This window comes from Corvus brachyrhynchos, unplaced genomic scaffold (genome assembly GCF_000691975.1).
Source record: "Corvus brachyrhynchos isolate BGI_N302 unplaced genomic scaffold, ASM69197v1 scaffold408, whole genome shotgun sequence".
Classification (NCBI taxonomy): Eukaryota; Metazoa; Chordata; class Aves; order Passeriformes; family Corvidae; genus Corvus; species Corvus brachyrhynchos.
The window spans coordinates 508,313-530,817 of NW_008239759.1; the positions used below are offsets into that span (position 1 = coordinate 508,313).

At 37.8% G+C, this 22,505-nt stretch overlaps 1 protein-coding gene across 1 annotated transcript in view; it reads left to right on the forward strand.

The window, feature by feature from the left end:
- The window catches only part of ROR2 (receptor tyrosine kinase like orphan receptor 2), a 115,276-nt gene that overhangs the window by 73,741 nt on the left and 19,030 nt on the right, over window positions 1-22,505 (forward strand). Inside the window, exons 3-4 of the mRNA XM_008640165.2 lie at window positions 5,764-6,051; window positions 7,163-7,193. Of these exons, the coding sequence (XP_008638387.2) occupies window positions 5,764-6,051; window positions 7,163-7,193 (319 nt within the window). The remainder of the gene's footprint in view (window positions 1-5,763; window positions 6,052-7,162; window positions 7,194-22,505) is intronic.

A 22,505-nucleotide genomic window follows, 5' to 3' on the forward strand; every position in this document is an offset into this window, starting at 1 on the left:
CGGAGAAATTAGTTTTCTAAAAAGTGATAAAGCATACATGCAATTACTACTTCTTGGTCTGAAAAGACTGTTCATCTTCAGGTATCTAGTATGACTCAAATTTTCCTCTCTTTTTCTCAAAAACTGGATATTCAGTATTTGTGTTTCTTCTGCAGGGCAGAAAGAAAGGGGAATCAACTTGGATAGGAGCCAAAATGGATGATTATCTCAGAGCATCATTGTCTCAGGAATACAGAAAGATGTGAATCTCAGTGTAGTATCATAGATACTGACACTTAGTCCATGTGTGAATTGGCAAATCGCTTAGGCTCCCCTTGCTCTGCTTCCTGCATTTGGAAAATAAGGGTGATGGTATCATCCCATCTGATGAGACTTCAATATTCATAAATTATGTGGAAGTTCTGAGATAAAAACAGTTGCAAATTTTACTAAACACAAGTCATGGTTGCCATATTGAAGCTTATTTTAAAATTATGAATGCATAATTATTTTTAAAATCACATAGAAAAAAAAGAGTAAAAGCAATAAAAAATGAACAGAAACTAAAACTTGAATTGAAAACAATTAAGCCAGAATTTACATGATCTGAAGTAACTAAGGAGGTTTAAAATATTTTTTTAGAATGAACTTCAAAATCACAGCTAAGATCTTAAAATAACAAAAGCGAAGCAATCATTTTATATTGTGTTTATGCCAAGAACAACACACATGGTTTGAGCCAATAACTGGGACACATAAGTGCCAGAGTAATGTAAATAAAACTAAGAAATATAATATGCATGTGAGGTCTTAGTGATAGTTGCACCCTTTAGGTTTTTAGTTTAGTTCTATTCTTGTGCATATCTTGACAATGATTTGAGGCACACTGGAAAACATTATTTTTATATTCTTGCCAAGCATGAATAATAGACCTGTCATCTTGATGTTGATCTGCTGTGGGATTCTGTTTGATATATTTATATCAAATTTATTCCATTTAAAAATATGAAGTACTGGCAACCTTACAAAGGTTTTTCAAAATATGAAAGTGTTTTACTGGAATTCATGTCAATCATTTTCCTAAGCTATGTTATTCATAGAGTACATAGAATATGATAGCATAATATAATATATAGATTAAGTTGCATTGTCCTCTCATAGCTTCTTGACAGAAGAGTTTTTAATTTGTTCAAGCAAAATAAATACTAGTAGTGGTTGTAAACTATGTTAGAAACCATATTAAAAGAGAAACTGAATTTACAGCATTGTTGCCTACAGCAAATGCAGAAATATCTACCGGATAGATTTTCCTTTTGAAATACTTAAACCATGCCAAAGACCACTGAAGGCAAAGGAAGCATTTTCCTTCATTTCAGTGACCCTTGGAAACCAGCCAGAGTATAAAACTCAATGTTATTTTCTCAACACAGGAAATTTCTGGACATTATACTTGTATTTTTAAAAAATTCTATTTGCTATCCATCTCCCAAATAAAATATAATTCTTTATAGTATGACATTTACTATAGGACATTTACAAGTTTGGCAATATGTAACAAACACAAAATATATGGAGAGTATTTATTCTCTGTTTTATAATTATGTTAGTATTAAAACAGATTAACAATTCTGTTCCAGTTCTAAAGAATTCTACTTGACTGATGCTTAACACAAAATATAGGACACAAGTTTAATACAAGTTTGAGCAATCGTCACATTTAATTTTCCTTCATACCTGTCCAAATTAAGATTTACTAAGACAGAAGGAGAACTAGATTGGGAAAAAAAATTGCTTTGTACATTGTTGAGGTCCTAATTTATCCTGGGAAAATTTGCTTTTTCCCCAAAACTTTGCCTCAAACTGGCATCTACACTGTGTTTGTGGTGTGACGTACATTACAAAAAAAGTAACTGCTGATTATCACCACAGAAATTAAATAAAGAAAACATTCTTTAGAACATGGTTGGTTACATTTTCCACTTTGTTTGAAAGAATTGCAATTATGGGTTATCTAAAGTGGACACCAAATAACAGAGCAGCTCAACAAATGGCTGCCCGCTCTGTCATACAAATACTTCAGAATCAGTGAGTATATAAACATCACTCCTCAAAGAGGAAATGAAACCAGCAAGTAGAGAGTGTGGAGTTGAGAGTGGACAAAGGCAAGGGATAGGCCATAAGCTGCTCTATTGCTCCTAGGCTGCTCTGGAGAACTTTGGAAAACACAAAGGCTTCAAAGTTCATTAGGTTAAAATATTTATTACTTGGTTTGTAATAAGAAGGTAATATAAACACTGCAGAAAATACCTGTAAAATTGACAGGAGTAATGATGAATTGAAGCTGAATTCTGACCTGCAGGAAATAGATGCAGTTACCCTGACTTCAGGGGAAGTCTATCTAATTGCACTGGGTCTGATTTAATCCATAAATCTTTGGCACTGTTTTTCATGGTAATAGTTTTGTTCTAGTTAGTATTAGGATTAGATTAGTAGATTCATATGAAATATTTTGGATGGCTTAAAAGATATGGATCTAATTACTTCCTGCAGTAGCTCTGTTTTAATTAGTAAAACAAGAAGTTCTAACATGGCTTTAATCCTGAGTTAATAAGTCCTAATAAGTAAATTTACTATCTGTTTTCATCCAAATGTATTTGAATGCAATATCCATGACTATCCCAAAAAGAAGGAGCTGGATTCCACCCAGCTGGTTTTAAATCAGAAAAAGGGAAATAGTGGTAAGGGTTTGAGGAAGCTACAAGCTGACCAATGGCACAAAAGCTGACCAATGGCACAAGAACAATATAGACCTTTCAGGTACTTGGATGTAAAGAGCAAAAAGTGCAGTAGAGTCAGACAAAACACAATCCCTGTCTGTCATCTTACATCATTTGAATTGGTCCCACCTTTTAGACAGATCTTCTGTGCTTCTTTCATTTCTTGGGAATCAGAAGCATCTCTGAGCCAGACGAATGTTCCTCTGTGCTGGCTCCATGCTGGAAGTGGCCCAGCTTCTTCTCAAAAAAAGGTCTTAAACAGTCTATTTTTCCTCCTTTGTATGAGCGCATTCAGCCTCTCCCCACAATTGCTGGATCATAGACCCGTAGAACTACAGAGCATTCCAGCCTGGGAGGTACCTCTGAAGATCATCCAGTGCAACATTTTTGGGGAAAGAAAGCCTATAGACAAAATGATCTGGTACTCTGTCCAATCACATCTTGAAAACCTTCAGTGATGAGGACACCACCACATCTCTAGGCAGTTCATTCTTCCAGTGAATGATTGTTCTCTCTGCAAAAAATGTCTTTATTCTATTGAAATGAAACATTTCCTGCCTTCTTTCACTTATTGCCATTTCTCTTCTCCATGTAGCTCCTTGTGATGAGTGTCTCCATTCTCTTTGTGGGTGCCTTTTAGGTATGGAAAAACTGTGATGATGCTCCTCCTGCCCGTTCTCTTCTCCAGGGAGAAGAGATCTAACTACTTCAAGTCTTTCCTCACAAGCAGACATTGGTAGCCCTCTTTTGGACCATCCCTTGTCTTTCTGTGTTATTTTTGAATTTTGGGGACCTGAACTGGACATAATACTCCAGGTGTGGCCTGATAGGCACTGAGTAGATTGGGATTATGGTATCTCTCTCTCTGCTAGGTAATGCCCCTGTGGACGCAGCCCGGTATCTCAGTGGCGCTGATGAGAATAAACTACATACAGATTGTGAAAAAGCAGTGAAACAGGTCTCTAAATAACAAGCTAAGAGTGAAATAGATATGGGAAATCCTTTTCTACCTTGTGGTAGGACTGATCATGCTTTCTTTCATGCTGCTAGAAATGCTTATGTATGTAAAATGTTGGCTTAAACAAGTTTAAATCAATGGCTTCAATTTCCTATATCAAGAAGGTAATTTACTGGTTTTCTGTTCCCTGCCAGAATGTCATCGTAGTATTTCTATTTTTTCAGCTACGAAATGGAATTGGAAACCATAACAAATGACACTGTGGCGTGACATTGCTGAAAGCATTAATATACTTTTTCTCCCTTTTATATAAGTTTTTCAAAAATAAATATTGTTGTGTTTTGTCAAAACGTTTTGAAGTCTGCTAAATATTTTCAATTAAAAATAGGGAAAACAATAAAATTGCATAAGCAATGATTTATTATTTTATGACAAAAAAAGGATAAAATAATTTTCCTGTAAGTTTTCAATATTTAATATTTAATTTTCTATTCAGTGGTGAACTAAATTCACACTTGCCTACACTGCAATTGCATATTATTAATTAAAACAGAATTTCTTTCGAAAGGCCAGTAGTAGAGAACAATACAATACCCAGGAAAATCCAGTTTTCCAGCAAAATCTGGCTTTGCACACTTACTATATTTTGATGTTTCTACTGCTCCCCTCTCCAGTGCTATACTTAACCATTACAGAGGAAGTGATTTTCATGGTCCTGTCAAATATAAATCAAAGCAGAGCATCAATTTTCTTTAGGTATTTCAGCAATTAGACCATCAACGTGGACCATTTCTTTACTGGTGTTAGATTCCAGCACATAATATGCTATTTCTTAATTAAACACTTGCAAAATAATCTGACTGATAGGAAATGTCCGCATGTGGGCATCCATCGAAGTTATTTGATATTTGGGTCCAGCTGGCATAAGAATATAATGTAATTTGAATTCCTGGTGCTTTACATCTAGATGGTCTAAATTCACAGAAACAAACAAAAATGACCGTAACAGCTAGATACTTTTCTTACCTGTTTTGTAAGGTAATGTAACAACATTATTGTTTCAGTGAAATTACCTGTTGTCAAGCTTTCAGTTCGTGATGTGTGTCAGTTGCAGGACTCCTAACACCAAATCAAATTTCTAAATAATAACATAAAAAAGATTTGACTGTCATGTTTTGACAGTGTCCTTCCATCAATTTCTTCTTTTTTGTCATCCCTAGAGATCACCAATACAGCCTACTTAACAAGCCCTTTGCTTTCAACAAACCACCAATTAGGGCTTGTAGTTTTCACTTGCAAAATAACTACAAAATGTTATTACGCAGTGTTTGTATGGACCTTTCCTTGACCATATTTTTTGACTTAAGTAAAAAATGGCAAACTATAATTAGCTTAAGAGTTCCCTCTGTCACAGGTTACTTCTGCAATTGAGACATTATTTCTTTAAATTTAATGTGATACATATAATCTTTAAAACTTATTATAAGATAAGCCTGTCCAAATCAGACTAATTTTAAGATTTTGTTGATTAACTGACAAGTCAAATTAATATCTAAAAGTAACTTTTCCAGTTGTAGTTCTTTTTGAGACAAATCTGTAATCGTGTAAGAAGGTTATGTGGTAAAATTACGATGATATTCCAAAATGGCTACAAGTGGGATTACTCTTTTATTGAACGAGGGTGTATTTTGCTGTTAGAACAGAACAGCATTTGAGGTATGTGTTAGCATGTCAGAGGTAGAAAAGTACTACTGCTTCAAAATAGGTGTCCAGATAGGCAGTTAGGAGTGTAATGGTATCAATTCATGATTGACCTTCTAATCTGCATACCTACCTGCGCACAAATACGAAGTCAGCAACGAAACAACGAATTGGAGTGTGCTGCTATGGTGTTCTTAGGACAGTGATTTGCATTCATTGAGTATTTTTTGAGTGCTTGAAAGAAAACTGAATTTTTTTCCAAGGTTCTCTCTTAGAAAAGTGCCTTTGAGCAGGCTTTTACCACAACCCAAGTAAAGTTTGATCTTTTATGACCTTTTATCCTCTTAGGTTACTTCCTGACCTTCTTGGAACCAGTAAACAATATCACTGTAGTCCAGGGGCAAACAGCAATCCTCCACTGCAAGGTAGCAGGAAATCCATCCCCGAATGTCAAATGGCTAAAAAATGATGCTCCAGTGGTTCAGGAGCCAAGACGGATCATCATCAGAAAAACAGATTATGGTTCACGTCTGAGAATCCAGGATCTGGATACCACAGACACAGGATACTACCAGTGTGTGGCTTCAAATGGGATGAAGACAATAACTGCAACAGGAGTTTTGTTTGTCAGGCTCGGTGAGTTCCTGGCTTTTATAACTACTCACACTGATTTATAGACTAGGTATTAGTTTTAACCATAGTATAATGAGAAATGAATTTAATGTTTTAAGAAAAATTCTCAACACAAAAGAAAATAAAGTCAGTGCCTGGGGCCTCTCTCCCAGCACAGAACTTCTCAGTTGAACTTGATACCCCTTTACTGGTAATAAAAGAAAGTAAATACAGATGTAGAGGTCTGTAAATACACAGTGAAGAAAAAATTGAAGAAGTGCCAGTATAAAGTATAAAAAAAAGTATAAAAAAAAAAAGGTAATATTTCATGGCCTGGAGTTTTCACTCTACTGCTGAACTCAGTCTGTGAAAAAACCAAAACCTGAAGAGAAGAATGAGAAGAGGTTTTCTGTGTGATGTTCATGGTTCTGGGCCCATCCTTGCGAATTTCAGTTCTGTACTGCTACGTGAAGCCTGGCCTCAAATTCTGTCCTTTGACACCTGAAGGTACATCACACCTTTCAAGAAGTGCTTATATTGCATATTTTAGACTTAACCATCCAATCTGGAAGTCAGCCTTTTATTTAGTTTTGTCTCTGGAGCAATGGAAGAAAAAATGGGAGATGCATTGTTTTCTAAATTTGTTTTTCTAAATTTGTTTTCTAATTTTGTAATGTAAATAATTAATTCCACAGTTTAGTTTGTAGTGATTGAGTATTGAAGTGAAGTGCTGGGTATTGAACCTTGTTTTTGCTGTGACAAAAGTTGATCATCTCCTTGCCACATCATAAATTCTGATAGTAAGGCTCAGGTGGGGCTTATTAAAAGGTAAGTGATGTGCCTAGATAACACCTTATCTAACTGCCTGTGGTATTTTGGTGGAAGATATTTTATAAACAAAAATTATTTCCATTCAAGTTGCTGCTGGAGGAAATAGTAGATTCATGTGATTTTTATTTGTGGCTTTGAAAATAACAATATATAATTATGTTCAGGAATGCAGAGGATTTTGTTTGAATCTTGAGACAAACCTTCCTTAAAGAGACAATTTCCTTTAGATTGCTATTGACTTTTTTTTATGATGTTGTCCTTGAGCTTAACTTGTCAGCAATACTTGTTTGTTTTATGTTTGCAGGTCCAACAAACAGCCCAAATCACAATCTTCAGTAAGTACTTTTCGTAAAATTAATGTACTCTGACTACTTTTTTTCTGTCAGAATTTAGTTAATAAACTCAATAAACACTGCCTGCAACCACAGTGTTCTTGCTAAAAATATCTTAATTTGATCAAAAATTCACAGAATGGATGCAACCTTTTCAAAGGTAGCATTGTGTTACAGTGGGTTTTGATTTGATTGACTGTTCTTGAGCAAATTCTGCCTGCTTATTTCATATTTTTAACAAGTAAATTACTACAAAGTCACGTTGGAACAGTAATTGTTTATAGGGCAAGTATGGGCTGGAAGAATGTTTAAAAATGAGTGGGTAAAATGCTTAGGTTACTGTGGTTGCAAATTTACCCATGTTATATTATTATAAGTTGAAAAGTCAGGTAAAACAAGACTAGAATCCTGTCGTTGAGTAGCTAGGCAAAACCTCTGTTTGTTAGTGTCATTTTGACTTGAGTGGTGATCTGATGACTTTTGTTATATGCCTGGGCTCACTTGCTGGTTCAGTCATAAGGATGAAAAGAGAATCATAGAATGGTCTGGATTGGAAGGGACTGTAAAAATCACCCAGTTCCAACCCCCCTGCCATGGGCAGAGACACTTTACACTATTTCGGGTTGTTCAAAGTCCCACCCAGCCTGGCCTGGAACACTTGCAGGGGTGAAGTATCCACAGCTTCTCAGGGAAACCTGTTGCAGCTCTTCAGCACCCTCTAAGAATTTCTTTTTAACATCTAATTGAAACCTGCCCTTTTCCAGTTTAAAGCCATTGTCCTTAGTCCTGCACTATCTGCCAGTATAAAAAGTGCCCCTCCTTCCTTTTTATGAGAACCCTTTAGGGCTACAGTGGGATCTCCCCAAAGCCTTCTCTTTCTCCGGGCTTAATAACCCCAGCTCTCTCAGCCTGTCTTCACAGGAGAGGTGCTCCAGCCCGCCGATCATCTTCATGGCCTCCTCTGGACCCACTCTAAGAAGTGTACATTTTTGTTGTGCTGAGCACCCCAGAGCTGGACCCAGGACTCTAGGTGGAGTCTCGTGAGGGCCATATAGAGTGGTAGAATCCCCTCCCTTGTTCTGCTGGACACGCTGCTTTGGATGCAGCCCAGGATGCAATTGTCCTGGGATGAGAGCTCACACTGCTGGGTCACATCGAGATTTTCATCCACAAGAACTGCCAAGTCCTTCTTCAAGGGGTGTTCTTAATGACTTGAACTCCCAGTCTGTTCATGTCTGGGATTTCTCCAACCTGCTGCAGCACTTGGCACTTGGATTTGTAGGATTTTGTGAGGTTCTTGTGGGCCCGTTTCTCAAGTTTGCCCAGGTCCATTTGTAGTGCCAATGGCACTGCTCATCTTCGTGTCACCTTCAAACTTGCTGAGGGTGCTCTTGATCCCACTGTTTGTGTCATTGATGAGGATATTGAAGAACACCAGTGCCAAGAGAAATCCCTGAGGGCACCACTCATCACTGGCCTCCATCTGGACACAAAGCCTTAGACCACAACTCTCTGGCTGCATCCATCCAGCCAGTCTCCTATCTACTGAATAGTCCATCAAATCCATGTCTCTCCAATTTGCAGATAAGGATGTCATGTGAGATGGTATCAAGGCCTACAGAAATCTAGATAGATGATGTCTGTTGTCTTCTCTTACTGGCCGTTGCTGTCACTCCATCACAAAAGGCCCCCCAGTTGGTCAGGCACAATTTGCCCTTAGTAAAGTTATGCTGACTGCCTTGAGTGACTTCATTGTCTTTTATATGCTGTGGCATAACTTCCAGGAGGATCTGCTTCATGATCTTCCCAGACACAAAGGTAAGGCTCACCGGTGTGTGGTTCCTCAGATTTTCCTTTCTCCTCTTTTTAAAAATGGGAGTGATTTTTCCTTTTTCCAGTCAGCAGGGAGTTTGCCTGACTGCCTTGACTTTTCAAATATGATGGAGATTGTCTTGGCAAGAATATCAGCCAGACCCCTCAGGACTCTGGAATGTATCTCATCAGGTCCCATAGACTTGTGGCTATTCAGCTTCATCAAGTGATCCCAAACCTCCTCTTCACGTATAGTGGGAGGGAATTTGCTCCCCCATACCCACACCAAAGAGCAAGGATTTGAGACTACTGGGAAGGGTGACTGCCGTGAAGACTGAGGCAAAGAAGTAAAATACCTCACCTTTCTCCGTATCAGTCTCACCACCAGTTTGTCCTTCTTGTTTATCATGGGATACATTCTCCTTGGCCTTTCTCTTCTGGCCTATGTCAGACCAACAAACCTGGGAACCAAGTTTTACATTGATTCACTTTTGTTATGGAACAAGTAATTAATTATATTTCTTTTGGCTTCCCTAGTATTTTCCAAGTGCTTCTCCTGTACTGAGAATGATCTTGTTAATATTTCACAAATACCAACATAAACAAAATATTTCAACTGACAGAGTGAAAAAAAAAAAATACTGTGTATGTGATGTGTAGTTCTTAATTATATTCCCTCCCTGAAGTGGAAGTAAATTAGGGCTCCCAAGACATCTTCCATCCTGGTTTTTCCTAGGTTTTTAATGCTTTGCTATGCAACCTTTGCTGGTTTCTGACCCTAAGTTAAAATAAAGAAAGAAATAACTAAAAAAAAAAATTAAGAAGTCCTGTCATTTGGCTTATGACTCTTCACAATGGGTCTTGTGCCTTTGGTCTTGGAAGCAGTAGTGTGATGTCATTGTTCTGGACCTTCCATTAAAAGGTGAAGAATACACTGCTGGTAGATTTTTTTTTTTTTTTAATATCCACTAGATTGAAGAGTAACCTGAAACTTGAGAAAAACAGGGTCAGGTCAAAGGTCTAGTGAGAAGTCATGAGGGTCTTATCATATGAGGCCCAAGAGCTTTCAGGGATTAGAAATCTTTGCCTCATTGCACGCATATTTCTGTTTTGATTTTTTAAAAAATCAGTCCTTCAAATAAAATGCCATGTTTTGGTGGTATAATTATTTTGCTTTGAGAAACTGATTAAGATTTTTTAAAAACTGAATATTTTGTATAAAACCATGCAGGTCATTTTGAAAGCCAGAAAAGAGGAAGGGTGGAAAAAGGCCAAAGAATACCTAACTGCTTGGAAGGAGCTCTCATGGAACAAAAGACTCTTTCCATTTGCTGTCTGCACAGTGCAACCTTGCACTGAGCCATGTGAGACCTATTGCTGCTGGTATTAGTGCTTCAAAAAAGACATGCTTCAGTGGAAACCTGAAACATAAAGCCATTGTAACTTGGTTTAAAATTATACCTAATGAATATTAAGGGATAAGGAACATTACCTATGTAGATACCATCTAGCAAGGTATTTTTATGCAGTTCATGCTGCGAATTTCTAGAATTAATTTGCAATTAAAGATTGCCAGAGAGAAAATGTGTGTTACGCAGTCAGACTTGCCAGTGCAAAAAAGCATCCTGACCTTCAGGTAATGAAGTTGAGATGCTTTCATAAAAATCTAAATGTAAAAACTTTCAACCAAATATGTAGTCTTAAATTGCTGCAGATTATTTGGAGACCTCTTTATTTTCTCTTAAGATCCATGTTTGTAAAAATTTCTAGGGGTTTTCCTGTAGAAATGGGGAATTACAATGTATCCTGTTTATTAAAACTATTAAAGTTATCAAAGACTTCAAAACAGATTAATTTACAAAGGAAATAAAATCAAAACACAGTCCAAAAGATATTCTCTGATTAGCCTTTGCTGCCCAGAGGACTGTGCTACCAAAGGGTTGTTTTACTAGAGTGTAGCCCAGCAATCCTTTCTTTCACTGCATTATGCTTTTACCTTTTGTATCATTATTGTTATTAGTTTTGCCTCTCAAAAGAGAGACATCCTATCTGTTCAGAAAAATACAAGCGTATGAATATAAAATAAAAGTTTGGCAAATACCAGAGAATGCTTTTTTTTACCATGATTTAAAACAAAGAAATGGGCATTAATATCTTGGAGTCTAAGAGTAGAAGGGCAGAAACAGTTGTCTTTCTTTCTACAAGTGTTGCTCTTAGAAAATAATGCCATTCTAAAAGACTGCGTGTTCTCTAGTCTAATACATTTTTCTTTTGAATTGAATGGTTAGATTAAATTTTACCCATTGGGAAAATCCCTGTTTTGAAGCAGTTTAACTGTAGTCGTGCCACCTTGAAACAAGCTTGGGATGGAAGATATCTAATATTTGAGTATTCAGTTTGTTGGCTCTTAAGGGCTTCTGGAAAAGCTGGTGAGGCCTTTGTGGAAGTGAGGAAGGCACACAGAATTCAGGCAGAAAGGAGTGCCCTTAAGCTCAGTTCTTGACAGATGTTTCAGAAACATCTCTGTTGTCACTACTACACTTTTCCCAAAAAAACTGCAATCTGCTCAGGATGCCAGGAGATGAACATTTCTTTCCAGAGCCCTGTGCAGGGGATCTGCGTTTTCCAAGAAACTTTGGGAAGTCCCTGTTTTATTGAACTCTGACTAAGATCAGTTATCAGTTTGCGGCCTTTGATGCCTGTATGCTGGATGCTTAGGAGAAATGGGTGAGAAGAAACACTGCCACCAAGTAGAAATGATCATTACTCGTGGAGTAATTTTTGGGGTATTAATTATTCAGAATAAATTTGCATGTTCTCATGCCTGATTTTCAGGTAGTTTGGGACAACAGTAAGTTTTTGAAGATTCAGTCCATTGAAGAAAAATGATGAAGCAGTCGTAGTTGGGAAAAAAACATTTCTTTCAAACAGTGGAAAACAGAATGTCTAAAATCCAGTAATGTGGCTGTGTTAAAACTTCAGTGGGTAGCCCTGAGGCTGGGCTCCTGAGCAATTTATTCTCCATGGTCTACATACCCCAAAGCACACTTTTTCTGTGACCCCAGAGGGAAATTTCTGCATGATGTGAGGGGCAGTCATATATTTTTATGATGGAAACAAATGTATTTTCATCATGTGATGAATCTTCATGTAATTACAAGATGGAAAAGAGAATATAAGGTCTTGGGAAAGAAGGTAGAAAGGAGTGGATCATCAGAGCACTTCACCCTCAGGCCACTTCCCTGCCCCTGACTGGGGTCTTCCAGGTAAAAGACAGTAGCTGATGGGGAAAATAGTTCTGTAAATTCAATCTCTCTGGCAAAACAAAGGTATCTAAGATCACACTAAAGAGAAAGAATGCTTTCCTTACCATCAAATAGCAGCACCACTTGTATCTTCCTCATTTCCTTAGGTGGTGTGGCAAATTTCTTTGGTCTCACTGTAGTTTAGCCACTGATAACATTGTTAATCTTGTAAATTATACAAGATTATCTTAAAATTCACATAAACAGATTTTTTTTAAAACAATACAAGGTTGTTTCAACTCAGAAGTTACCGTGTTTATTCAGGCCCATAAGGACCAGGTGTTTGATGGTGTGCTTCCTCCAGAATGACATGCATGCCTTTTGTTTCATCAAAATATTTATGTGGCTGAGACAACCATATTTGAACTATGTATGTTTTTCTAAGATGCTTGTAGTAATATGTTGAAGTTACAGAATAAGCTCATACTTGTGTTTTCATTTCCTCTTTTAATCAAGGAAAAAGAAGAATTTTGTGATTAAAACACTGGACTGTCATTTCTGAGTTCTGGATTCAATTTCTGACTGTACTCCTGTCTCTGTGTGTGATTGCAGCGAGTTGTTTAACCTTTGTCACTCCGTGTTTTGTACATCAAATGGAGATGGGGGATCTTGGGATTTTTTTGCCTTCCTCTGCTGTAGGATCAGATTATTTCAAAATGTTTCGGGTACATTCTTCTCCCCATAAAGCATGGAATGTTATCCTGTTTTATGAGTGAGGAACTGAGGCACAGATTATCTTGAGCTGGTCTACATTAAACAGCATGTGTTTGTCTTGGCAGATTTCCTGACTCCCTGACAATCCAATTTGGGGATCTGGCTGGAACATGCTGCAATTCCCTCCTAGCCTCTGTGTGTCAGTTTCCTTTTTTTCTCCCAAGGCTGAGGGGGAGGTTGTATTTCACCATCCTGTGAGTTTGGGGCTCCTTTCAGGGGATTTTGATCCACAATCTCAGATCTGCTTTTGACTTCATAATTTTAAATGTCCTTTGACAGTCTTTCAGGCCCAGACAGGAAATTTGGAGGAAGGACAGAACTAAAACCAAGGTTGCACTAATTTTTTTCTCTCTTATCTATTTTAGAGTGCAATTTTTTAGTTTTCCTCTATTTGTGTAGGATACAGCCTAGAAAGGCTCGGAAGCTTACAACATCACAAATTAACATATAACTAAAATTTATACTCTCTTCTGCCCAGAGATGTAGGGTGTACTCAGAGGAACCTGACAGTCTATCTTGTAATAAAACCTGAATTTTTCATCTTAATGTTACTCATGCATTTCAAAAAATACTTTTTTCCTCTCATTTTAAACTCCAGAATGTGTGTAATTCAAGACAGAATTAAAGAGCAGTGGAAATACTGTTTTGGGTTGTTTTTCACCACACCAGATCACAACTTCTTCCCACAGGACATTATTTTTGAGCTTTGATCTTCCACTTAATGCTTTCTAATCACAAGTAAATAAATGATGAACAATCTAATGCATTTTATATTATTTAGTGATAGAAATATAAATTCAATGTACTTACAAAGCTGATGCATTTAAAAGTCACATGTATTTAAACTAATATACATAGCATCTTGGAGTAGACACAAGTGTCTGTATTCCTGCTACTTGTTATCTGGGGAAACTATTACAAGTGGTAGGTTTTTTTCCTTTCTGTTAGAGGAAGGGAAGAACTGAAGAAAGAAACTGACAGGGAATATTTAGGAAGAAAAAAGGATGATAGTCTTTTTTGAACGGTTACGCTCACTAACCCATATTATTCAGAACCCCCCCAAAAAACAAAGGAAACCATGCATATGCATAGGGGATTAAAAATAAATCTTCAGGAAAGCTTTACCTTATTTTTGCTACTGTATAAATCAAATGCCCTTGTGTAAATTAAAGTTTAATGCAGATGCACTGCTTTACTGAGAGAGACTGGTTGCAAAGACAAAAAAAGCAACCCTGCAGGACTTGGCCTGTAGTTGGGCAAGGTTTCTAAATACTTTAGGAAAAAGTAATAATTAGTTACATTTCTTACGGTTAAGCTAACTTAAGGTTAAATGTAGGTAGCATCTTCTCACTTGTGATTAGCAGTACTGTCAAGATACTTTTAAATGGGTTGGATCAAGCATTATACTAATGTAATTCATATATGTAGGGCTACAAACATGCAGTACACCAAAGAACACAAACACTTTCTTTTCTAAGAGTTCTTTTTTCAAAATTTCGACCTTTATCTTCTATCTGAATATTTAAGGAAGTTCATGTTTTCTGTGGGTGAGAATTCACTAACAGCCTGTGTATTGGGACAGCCTGCTTCCTGGTCTGCAGAGCAGTGGTTAGGTTTTTTATAGCCAAAAAAGCCTAGGCTGTCGTATCAGGTGAGCTGTAAGGTGCGACTCATAAGCTGTGCAATACACGGCAAGGAGTGAGTTACAGCTCTTTGTAAATATGTGACCCCAACACGCCCTCTTACAGCAAATTCCAGATTAGCAGCAGGTGCCTAGGTTTTAGCAGCTCAGAGAAACAATTTGTATTAAACTACCAAAGAAGTTGCAAGCAAAGTAAGACACTTGTTATTCCCTTCAAGGATATATGTAAATTGATATTCAAAGTAGTAATGGCCCTTGCGCTTTTGGCAAGTAGCTGCTGCAGCTGTTGGACATCCCCGATATAACCAGCAATATTTAGTGTGTTTAGATTTTACTTCTTCCCTCTCTCCCTCCCCTACTCTCATTTGTTCAGTAGCTTAAATGGCTTTCAAAGTATTTATTGTATGTCTTACAAAAGGACAGTTATATGTCCCTGAGACTTCCTGTAGGCATTTGATGCCACATTGAGTTTAATTAGAGTGCCTTAGGATGCTGAATAGCCTCTAAGTGCATACAAGGAAAGGGTGAATGTTGCAGCTAGGCACAAAGATAAAGGAACACCATTCTAATGAAAAGTAGGTAATTTAACAAAATGAGATAATGCTGGAACACCACACCATAAACCATCCTTTCCAATTTTATGGCTTTATGGTTAGTTTTTCCCTACTTTTGTATTATTATGTTCTCTATTTTAAAGAGCCAAACAAACTAGATGTAATTAATCTAGTGAAAAAGTCAAACAGATGGTAAAAACCTATAATATTTGGACAATTCTATTTAAAACTGAATATGATTAACAATGATGGAAGGGATTGCTTTTTAAAAAGAAGAAACAAAACTCAGTAAGGAAATCTGCTCTTTTAAATTGGTACTGCTCTGTTGAGTCTAAAATATGAAGTATTTGAGTTGTAAACTCTAAAAGTAAGGCTGCAAGAAGCATGTGTCATCAGCAGTTTCTCATACTCCTCGAAAAGCTTAATCATAGGAATCCCATTTCTCATTTTGTTCACTCTGATAATGACATAGTAGAGAAAAAGGATTACTTTAGGTGTGACACAAACAACGGTATATCATCATAGTTTTTATAAATATTTATTCACATACATACACATACTTCCCCCCACCCCAAGCTTTCCTAGCTGTTCAATTTGCATTTTCACTCCTGCCTCACCGCGCTTTCCCTCAAGCTGGGAAATGTCTCCTAAGCTCAGCAGGCTGACCTGGAGATAGAAATTCTTATACTTTCATCTGACTGAGTTTTGCAAAATTATGTTGACAAACCTCCATTTTTCTGCCTGCCCAATGACAGTAAAGTAGTTCCATATTGCCAAATAATTTGTAGAGGAGTAAACACACAGAAGAGAAAAGACTAGAATAAAATACAGTACAATACAATAAAATACAATACTGTGCAATACAATACAATACAGTAGCTCCGGTTGGCAGGGACCTACAAGGATCATTTAGTCCAGCTTCCTGACCACTCCATGGGTTGACAAAAGTTAAAGCCCATTATTAAGAGCATTGTTCAAATGCCTCTTTTTAAAGCACTGACAGGCCCAGGGCATTGACCACCACTTTGGGAAGCCTGTTTAACTTTGACCACCCTCTTGGTAAGGAAATGTTTCCTAATGTCCATTCTGAATCTCCCCTGATGCAGCTTTGAACCGTTCACACCTTTACTCTAGCTGGACCCAAGGGAGAAGAGACCAGCACTTCCCTCTCCTTCTCCTCTTCTCAGGAAGCCATCGAGAGCAGTGAGGTCACCTGTCAGCCTCCTTCTCTCCAAGAGGAGCCAAGCCCAGAATCCTCAGTCACTCCTCATGGTACTGTTTCCAGCCCTTCAGCCAGTTCTGTTTCCTCCCCATGACCATTCAAGGACCTTCCCATCCTTCTCAAACTGTGGGGCCCTGCACAGCACAGAGGACTCAGGGTGAGGCTGCACCACAGCAGCATCCAGCAGGATGATCCCGATCCCAGCTGGTGCTGCCGTGTCTGATGCAGCCGGGATGGGGTTTGCCCTCCTGGCTGCCCGGGCACACACTGCTGACTCACACTGAGCTGCTGCCCACCAGCACCCCCAGATCCCTTGCTGCAGAGTTGCTCCCCAGCCATAGAATCATTTAGGTAGGAAAAGACCCTTAAGTTCATTGAGTCCAGTCGTAAAATGCTACGTTGCATAAAAAAAAAAATATTCTCAGCTCAAAGATCTGCTAAATTATGCAGGAATTTGAATCTTAAAGCTAAGGCATGCTTGTAGGTGTGACATGTTCCAGAGCTGAAGCTGTAGTCACTTTTTCAGGTTGGAGCTGCTGTGGTGATGCTCATTTGTAGATAGCTGCAAAGTAGCATTTTCATACTGCACTTGGTAATTAATGTAGAAAAGACAACCTCAGTGTGTAATGAAGTTTAAATGCATATTTTTTTTATATTAGGTTGAGGAATGGAGGGCAAAGCGAAAATGTAACACAAAATCAATAGTTTCAGGACTCAGACACTCCATCAAGAATGTGCAATAGGTGACCACTGTACCTTTATAATCTCTGTGGTTGAGACTGACAGATATATCAGTATATACAGGATCTCAGTTGTTAAACATTAAGAACTAAATGCTGAAATTCTAAACTTGGGGAAGCATTTGTTCTCCTGATTGAATTTTTCACATGTTTTGATTAGTGAAGAGTTTATTAATGTTAAACTCGATTACATTAATTTACAGAGATGTAGTGTTGGTACAATTGCTACTCACAAAGTATCAAGCTAATGATGTTTGCATAGCATCATGTGTGTGGCATCTGAAAATAAATTAATTCTGACTTTGGAATGTGAGCTATTTTGCCTGTGGAACAATGCAGCATCCACTATTATATTGTGGAAAGATTTAAATGGAAAAATGTGACAATCAGGCATGAATTGGTTATACACAGGAAAAAGGAAAGTAAAAGAAGAGAGGAGTCTTTGAAAATACAGTCTGATAAACATTCGGTAATTAATTTTAAGTCCAAAGGAAGAAGTGTAAGGGGAAGTTACCTTTGGGATTATATCAAGGCTGGATGAACACCCCAGCCTCCCAGCAGTTTTGGGTGAATCAGGGTGCTCTTATCCCAGCTCCAGAAAAGGGAAATTACAGAGCCAAAGTTTGTTCACTTCTACCCTCTTCCAGTGGCTGAAGTAGAAGACTGTCTGTTAATTTTTAATTTTTGAGAACTTTAGAGGCCTTGATTGAAACTGGCATAGAATTTCCTATGGAGAAAAAGCTAATTTTCCTAATTTGGAAAAAACCAACAAACCTATTATGTGAAATTATGATGACACACCAAAATTATTTTGTGAATTCTAGATTCCTTAGCCAAGCTAGCCAGACCTCTGCCACTGGAGCCAGATGACAAGCGGATAGCACTAATAATAGACTGCTGTCTCTAGAGAGTACAGACCAGCCCAGAAGCGGAGACACATACTTACTCATCCATTAACAGAAAGAAATGGTAAGACATAAAAATTATTAGGTTTTGCTGCAGATTTGAGGGAACACATGCTCCCCTGGTAGTAGCCACATCCCTGACCTGCCTCTTCATCCTGCTTCCACAGTCCCTGTCCTCCCAGGCCCTCCGCAAACTCCTCACACCAGCGCCTCACTTAACCTTAGGTGATAACCATGAGTGCCAAGCAGTTTTATTTTGTCACACACCAGTGCAAAGCCTGCAGTAGACACAGTATTTGGAGAGTATCAGGTACACTTCTAGTAGACTAGACTGATAAGTGCATTAAGGTGGAAATTACATTTAAAAACAAAGAGCTAGACAAATTCAGGCAGCGTTTCATGGGAACAGCCAAAAGTCTGTTCCAACGAGATTCTTGTCTGCTCAATAGCAAGACAATATGACAGCATCACAAGCAAGTGACTGCTCCTCCCAGTAGTGTTGTTGTTTAGGGTTTTAATTTATTTCTTTTCTAAAGAGAAATGAAGTATTAAAAAATTCCCAGGACTTACTTTCTGAAACATCTAAAAATTTCCTTAAAAGTACCAAAAAAAACGAGCAAAAATTATCTTTGGACTGTGAAAAATTTAATCTCAAATAAGCCCTATCAAAGAGAAGCTATGATAATAGTCTCTAATATTTGGAACTATTCACAAACTCTGCAACAATTACTTCATACTGCATCTGTAAAAAGTAGCAGAGAAACTAACAAAAGTTTCATAATGTCAGTTGTTTTTAAAGACATAATTTAGATGACGGCAAGTTTTTCAGATAGATGGAATATGCTAGTTTTTCCTTAAAACTGGAAAACTGACACTTCAGTATTATATATTCATATATACTTGCTGTTTCTGTAGTTTTAGTAAAAGTGTTCTGCAAAAGACTTTGAGGATGAACACTTGTCATATAATTATGTAGCCAATTTATAACTGATGCTATGATCATTTCTAGCTGTTTTACAAAGCTCTCTGCTATCAGATATATAATCTCTCTGGTAACTGAGATAGAGAAGCCACCTTTGTTCTGTTTAAAAAATAGAAGAAAAAAGAAAAAAAAAATAATGCCAGTACAGTTATTTTCACTTTTTCATTTGCTCATATTCTTCCAGAAATGATCACATTATTAATGGCATGGTCAGTTAAAACATTTTTAATTCAGAAAAAAAAAATTAATAATGACTTTTGACTTTATTTCTTTTTACAAAAATATTTTAACTTTTTAACCTCTAATAAAAACCCAGGAAGCACTTTCTAGAAAGCTTATATTCCCCTTCATTCAAGGAAAAGAAAAAAAAAAGAAAAAACAACCAAAATGAAAAGCTTAAGTCACTTCCATGGGATTTCATATTTTTATTTTAAATTAATCCTGTGTCCCTCTTTTAACCTCCCCTTCCCTTTGGATTTTTATAACTGGCAATTTTCAACCATGCTTTCACAGTCTTTTCTCTCAGGACTTTACTTCCTACCTGTCTTCCTGGCATACATATAAAATTATGTCAATGGATTTAAATCAACTGAACAATAATAAAAAATTCCTATTTGTGCATAAAATCTGCTTCTGTAGGTAAATCATGATTTACCTGAAAACTTAAAGTGTTTTTTAAAAGAAACAATTACCATATTGAGCTTATCCCTCGTGGCGTTTACAGAGTTGGGTGAAGATGACACTAGACAAGGTCAGAGCAGCTGGTGGGAGGTGGTGGTGCAGGGTGAGAAGTGACCCCAATTCCCAGACCAGTCCCCTTGGTGAGGCCAGACATCCCTTCCCACCCCTCCCTCAGCATTGCTGCCATCAAAGTTCTTTGCTCCTTCTCCTGCATGGCTTTCCCATCTTCCCTGGTAGCCAACATGATCTCTTAGCTCTTCCCTGCCAGTCACATCCCTCCTTTGCTGAAGCCCAGCCACCCAGGTGGAGCCATCTGATCCTCTGCACTGAACTCAAGGCACGAGCAGCCCCATTGCTGAGCCCTCTCTGAGCTGCCCAGGATGGCCCCTGCCAGTTTCACTTGATGCCTGATACAGCAGCAATTATAATGACATTTTCAGCTGGTGGGATCTTCTAAGACCGTTTTGGAGCTGACCTATGTGTACTCACTCAGGGTGGCATGGCAGGATGAGGAAGGGTAACAGCTAAGAATTTTGCTTTCCTCTGTCAGCAGAGGGAATAGGGAGCTGCTTGTTAGAGGCTCTTCAGAGTCTGTGGGCCCTCTGCTCACTTTCCTTGGAGATGTCAGAGAAAGACAATTTATTAGACAGCCATAACACACTGAGGGGGATAACATGCCTTTAAAAAAAGGGGTGGGGAAGAAAACTCATAATGGTTTCTTTGGTGAGTGAGAAGCTGGAATGCTGCATAGCCAGGTTCGTGTTCCCATATGTTGAAATTAGTTTTCTGAAGGTTTTTCTTTTCAAATTTTCAGCAACCGTGGTTGTAACAGACATGTTTCTGTTAAAAATATCTGACACTCAGCAAAACTCAGCCTTCCTTGGATTGCCAGCTGACCCATGTGATTTCAAGGTTTCATCCCAACCTGCTAACGCCTATGAAAGCAGAGGGAGAATTTACAAAAATGTCCTTTGAGTAAACTGAAAGAGAGAGTTTGTAGACAGAAGTTAGAATGTTGTTGGCAGAATATTAGATCATCTATTTGAAGTTACATGTGTTAATCAAGAGGATTGTGGCTGGTTGTATAGCTAGGGACAACCCTCTGTTTCTTACAGAAATTCAGAACATTGACATCCTTGTTTAGTTTTGCTTCCTTGTCTGTTTTACCCAGGTTATTGTAGTAAAAGCAATCCTGCCACCTATGTCTATGCTTCTGTATATGCTGTACTTGGGAACGGCAGCATTTTTGGTACACTGAAAACTTCTCTAAAGATGCAAAATGATAATAAATACCTGAATGAATATGATACCAAGCAGCATTCAGTGTTGTGCAATGAGCAACCTGGCACAGTTTAATGTGTTTGTTCCTTGTAAATGTTTGCCTGTAAGGGCTGTTTTTCATGGTATAGGAGTGATGGAGGATGAATGTGTGAAAGAAAGGAAGGCAGCACCATTTTCTGTTGGTTTTATCCACCTAAATAATTGATTGTGGTATCTTTTATCAAGGACATAGCTCAGCTAAGAGTGCTGATGCCCACTTAAGGCAATGCCTACTGAGGAGGCCAATTTCGGTCCTGATTCAGTGAAGACCTATGGTTAAACCCTACTGATGTTCTCTCCCCTTCTTGTTTTTAAATGATTTTAAAATATTTTGTAGCAAAAGAATCCTCCTTCCACAGTAACATTAGAATATACGTTTAAAACATTATTTGGACTATGTTTTGGAGACGGACTTTGGAGACTGAGTTCTGTGTTTAAAAATGCTGATTTTATAATCATTCTTGGCAATATTTTCAATATCCTTAATATTAGGTTGTTGTAAAGTTTACAAGTTGCTCTTTGACAAACAATGTCTTTAGTTTCTCACAAACACTAAGCCCATTGGTAGCTGTGTTTCTACTAATGACATTTCAGTTAGTTGCTTTTTCTATTAGCAGGCTTAAAATGCTGTCTCAGGTCCAATGAGTAATATGAACTAATCCATAATCTAATAGAATCAGTAGAATAAATATCAACTGTTATTTTTTACTGGTCTTAGGCATTGAATATGGATTTTTCAGTTCACATTGTACTTTTTTAGTAACTAGTAGGTAAATATTCAAATCAAATGCAACACAACTGTTCAGTAATTGGAACTTTCAGTAAATTCTTTTAGGGATTTTGCGAGGTACTACTTCTCAGATAAAAAACAAGAAATATTTGTCCATGTAGGATGCTAAATGTAAGGGAATCTTGCTTTTTGAGTCTGTTGTTACACTCAGTAAGCATCTGGTAGCAAAAGTCACGGGCCATATCCATTGTGAGTGTAAATTGTCATAGGTCCATTAACTTCAAGTGAGCTATGACTATTTATACAAATTCCCCTGCCTGTTAGTTATTTATTTTTTAACACTAGACTCTCTTTTTTGATAATATTTCTTACATTCCTTTAGTGCAAAGGAAAAGTTTTACTCTCATATTGTAGTATTCTAAGTCTCTCTTTGAGGAGTTAAGTACATCAGTGTGGATTTCCTGGTATCCCAGGAGCACTGATCTTTAGACGCAGTTGAAGATGTGCAAACAATGATTTTAAGTGCCGGAAAGGTGGGTTATTTGCAGAAACCTTTGGTCAGAGGATGAAACTGTTTGTTCAGAGAATGGATACAGGTAGGGCAGGAAGCCTGTGCCCTTCTCCTGTGGTGTGGGTGCAGGGTAGCCTCCATCCAGCTGGGGCTTGATGCAGCAGTCGAGTTGTCCCTGCCACCATTTAGTTTGTTGG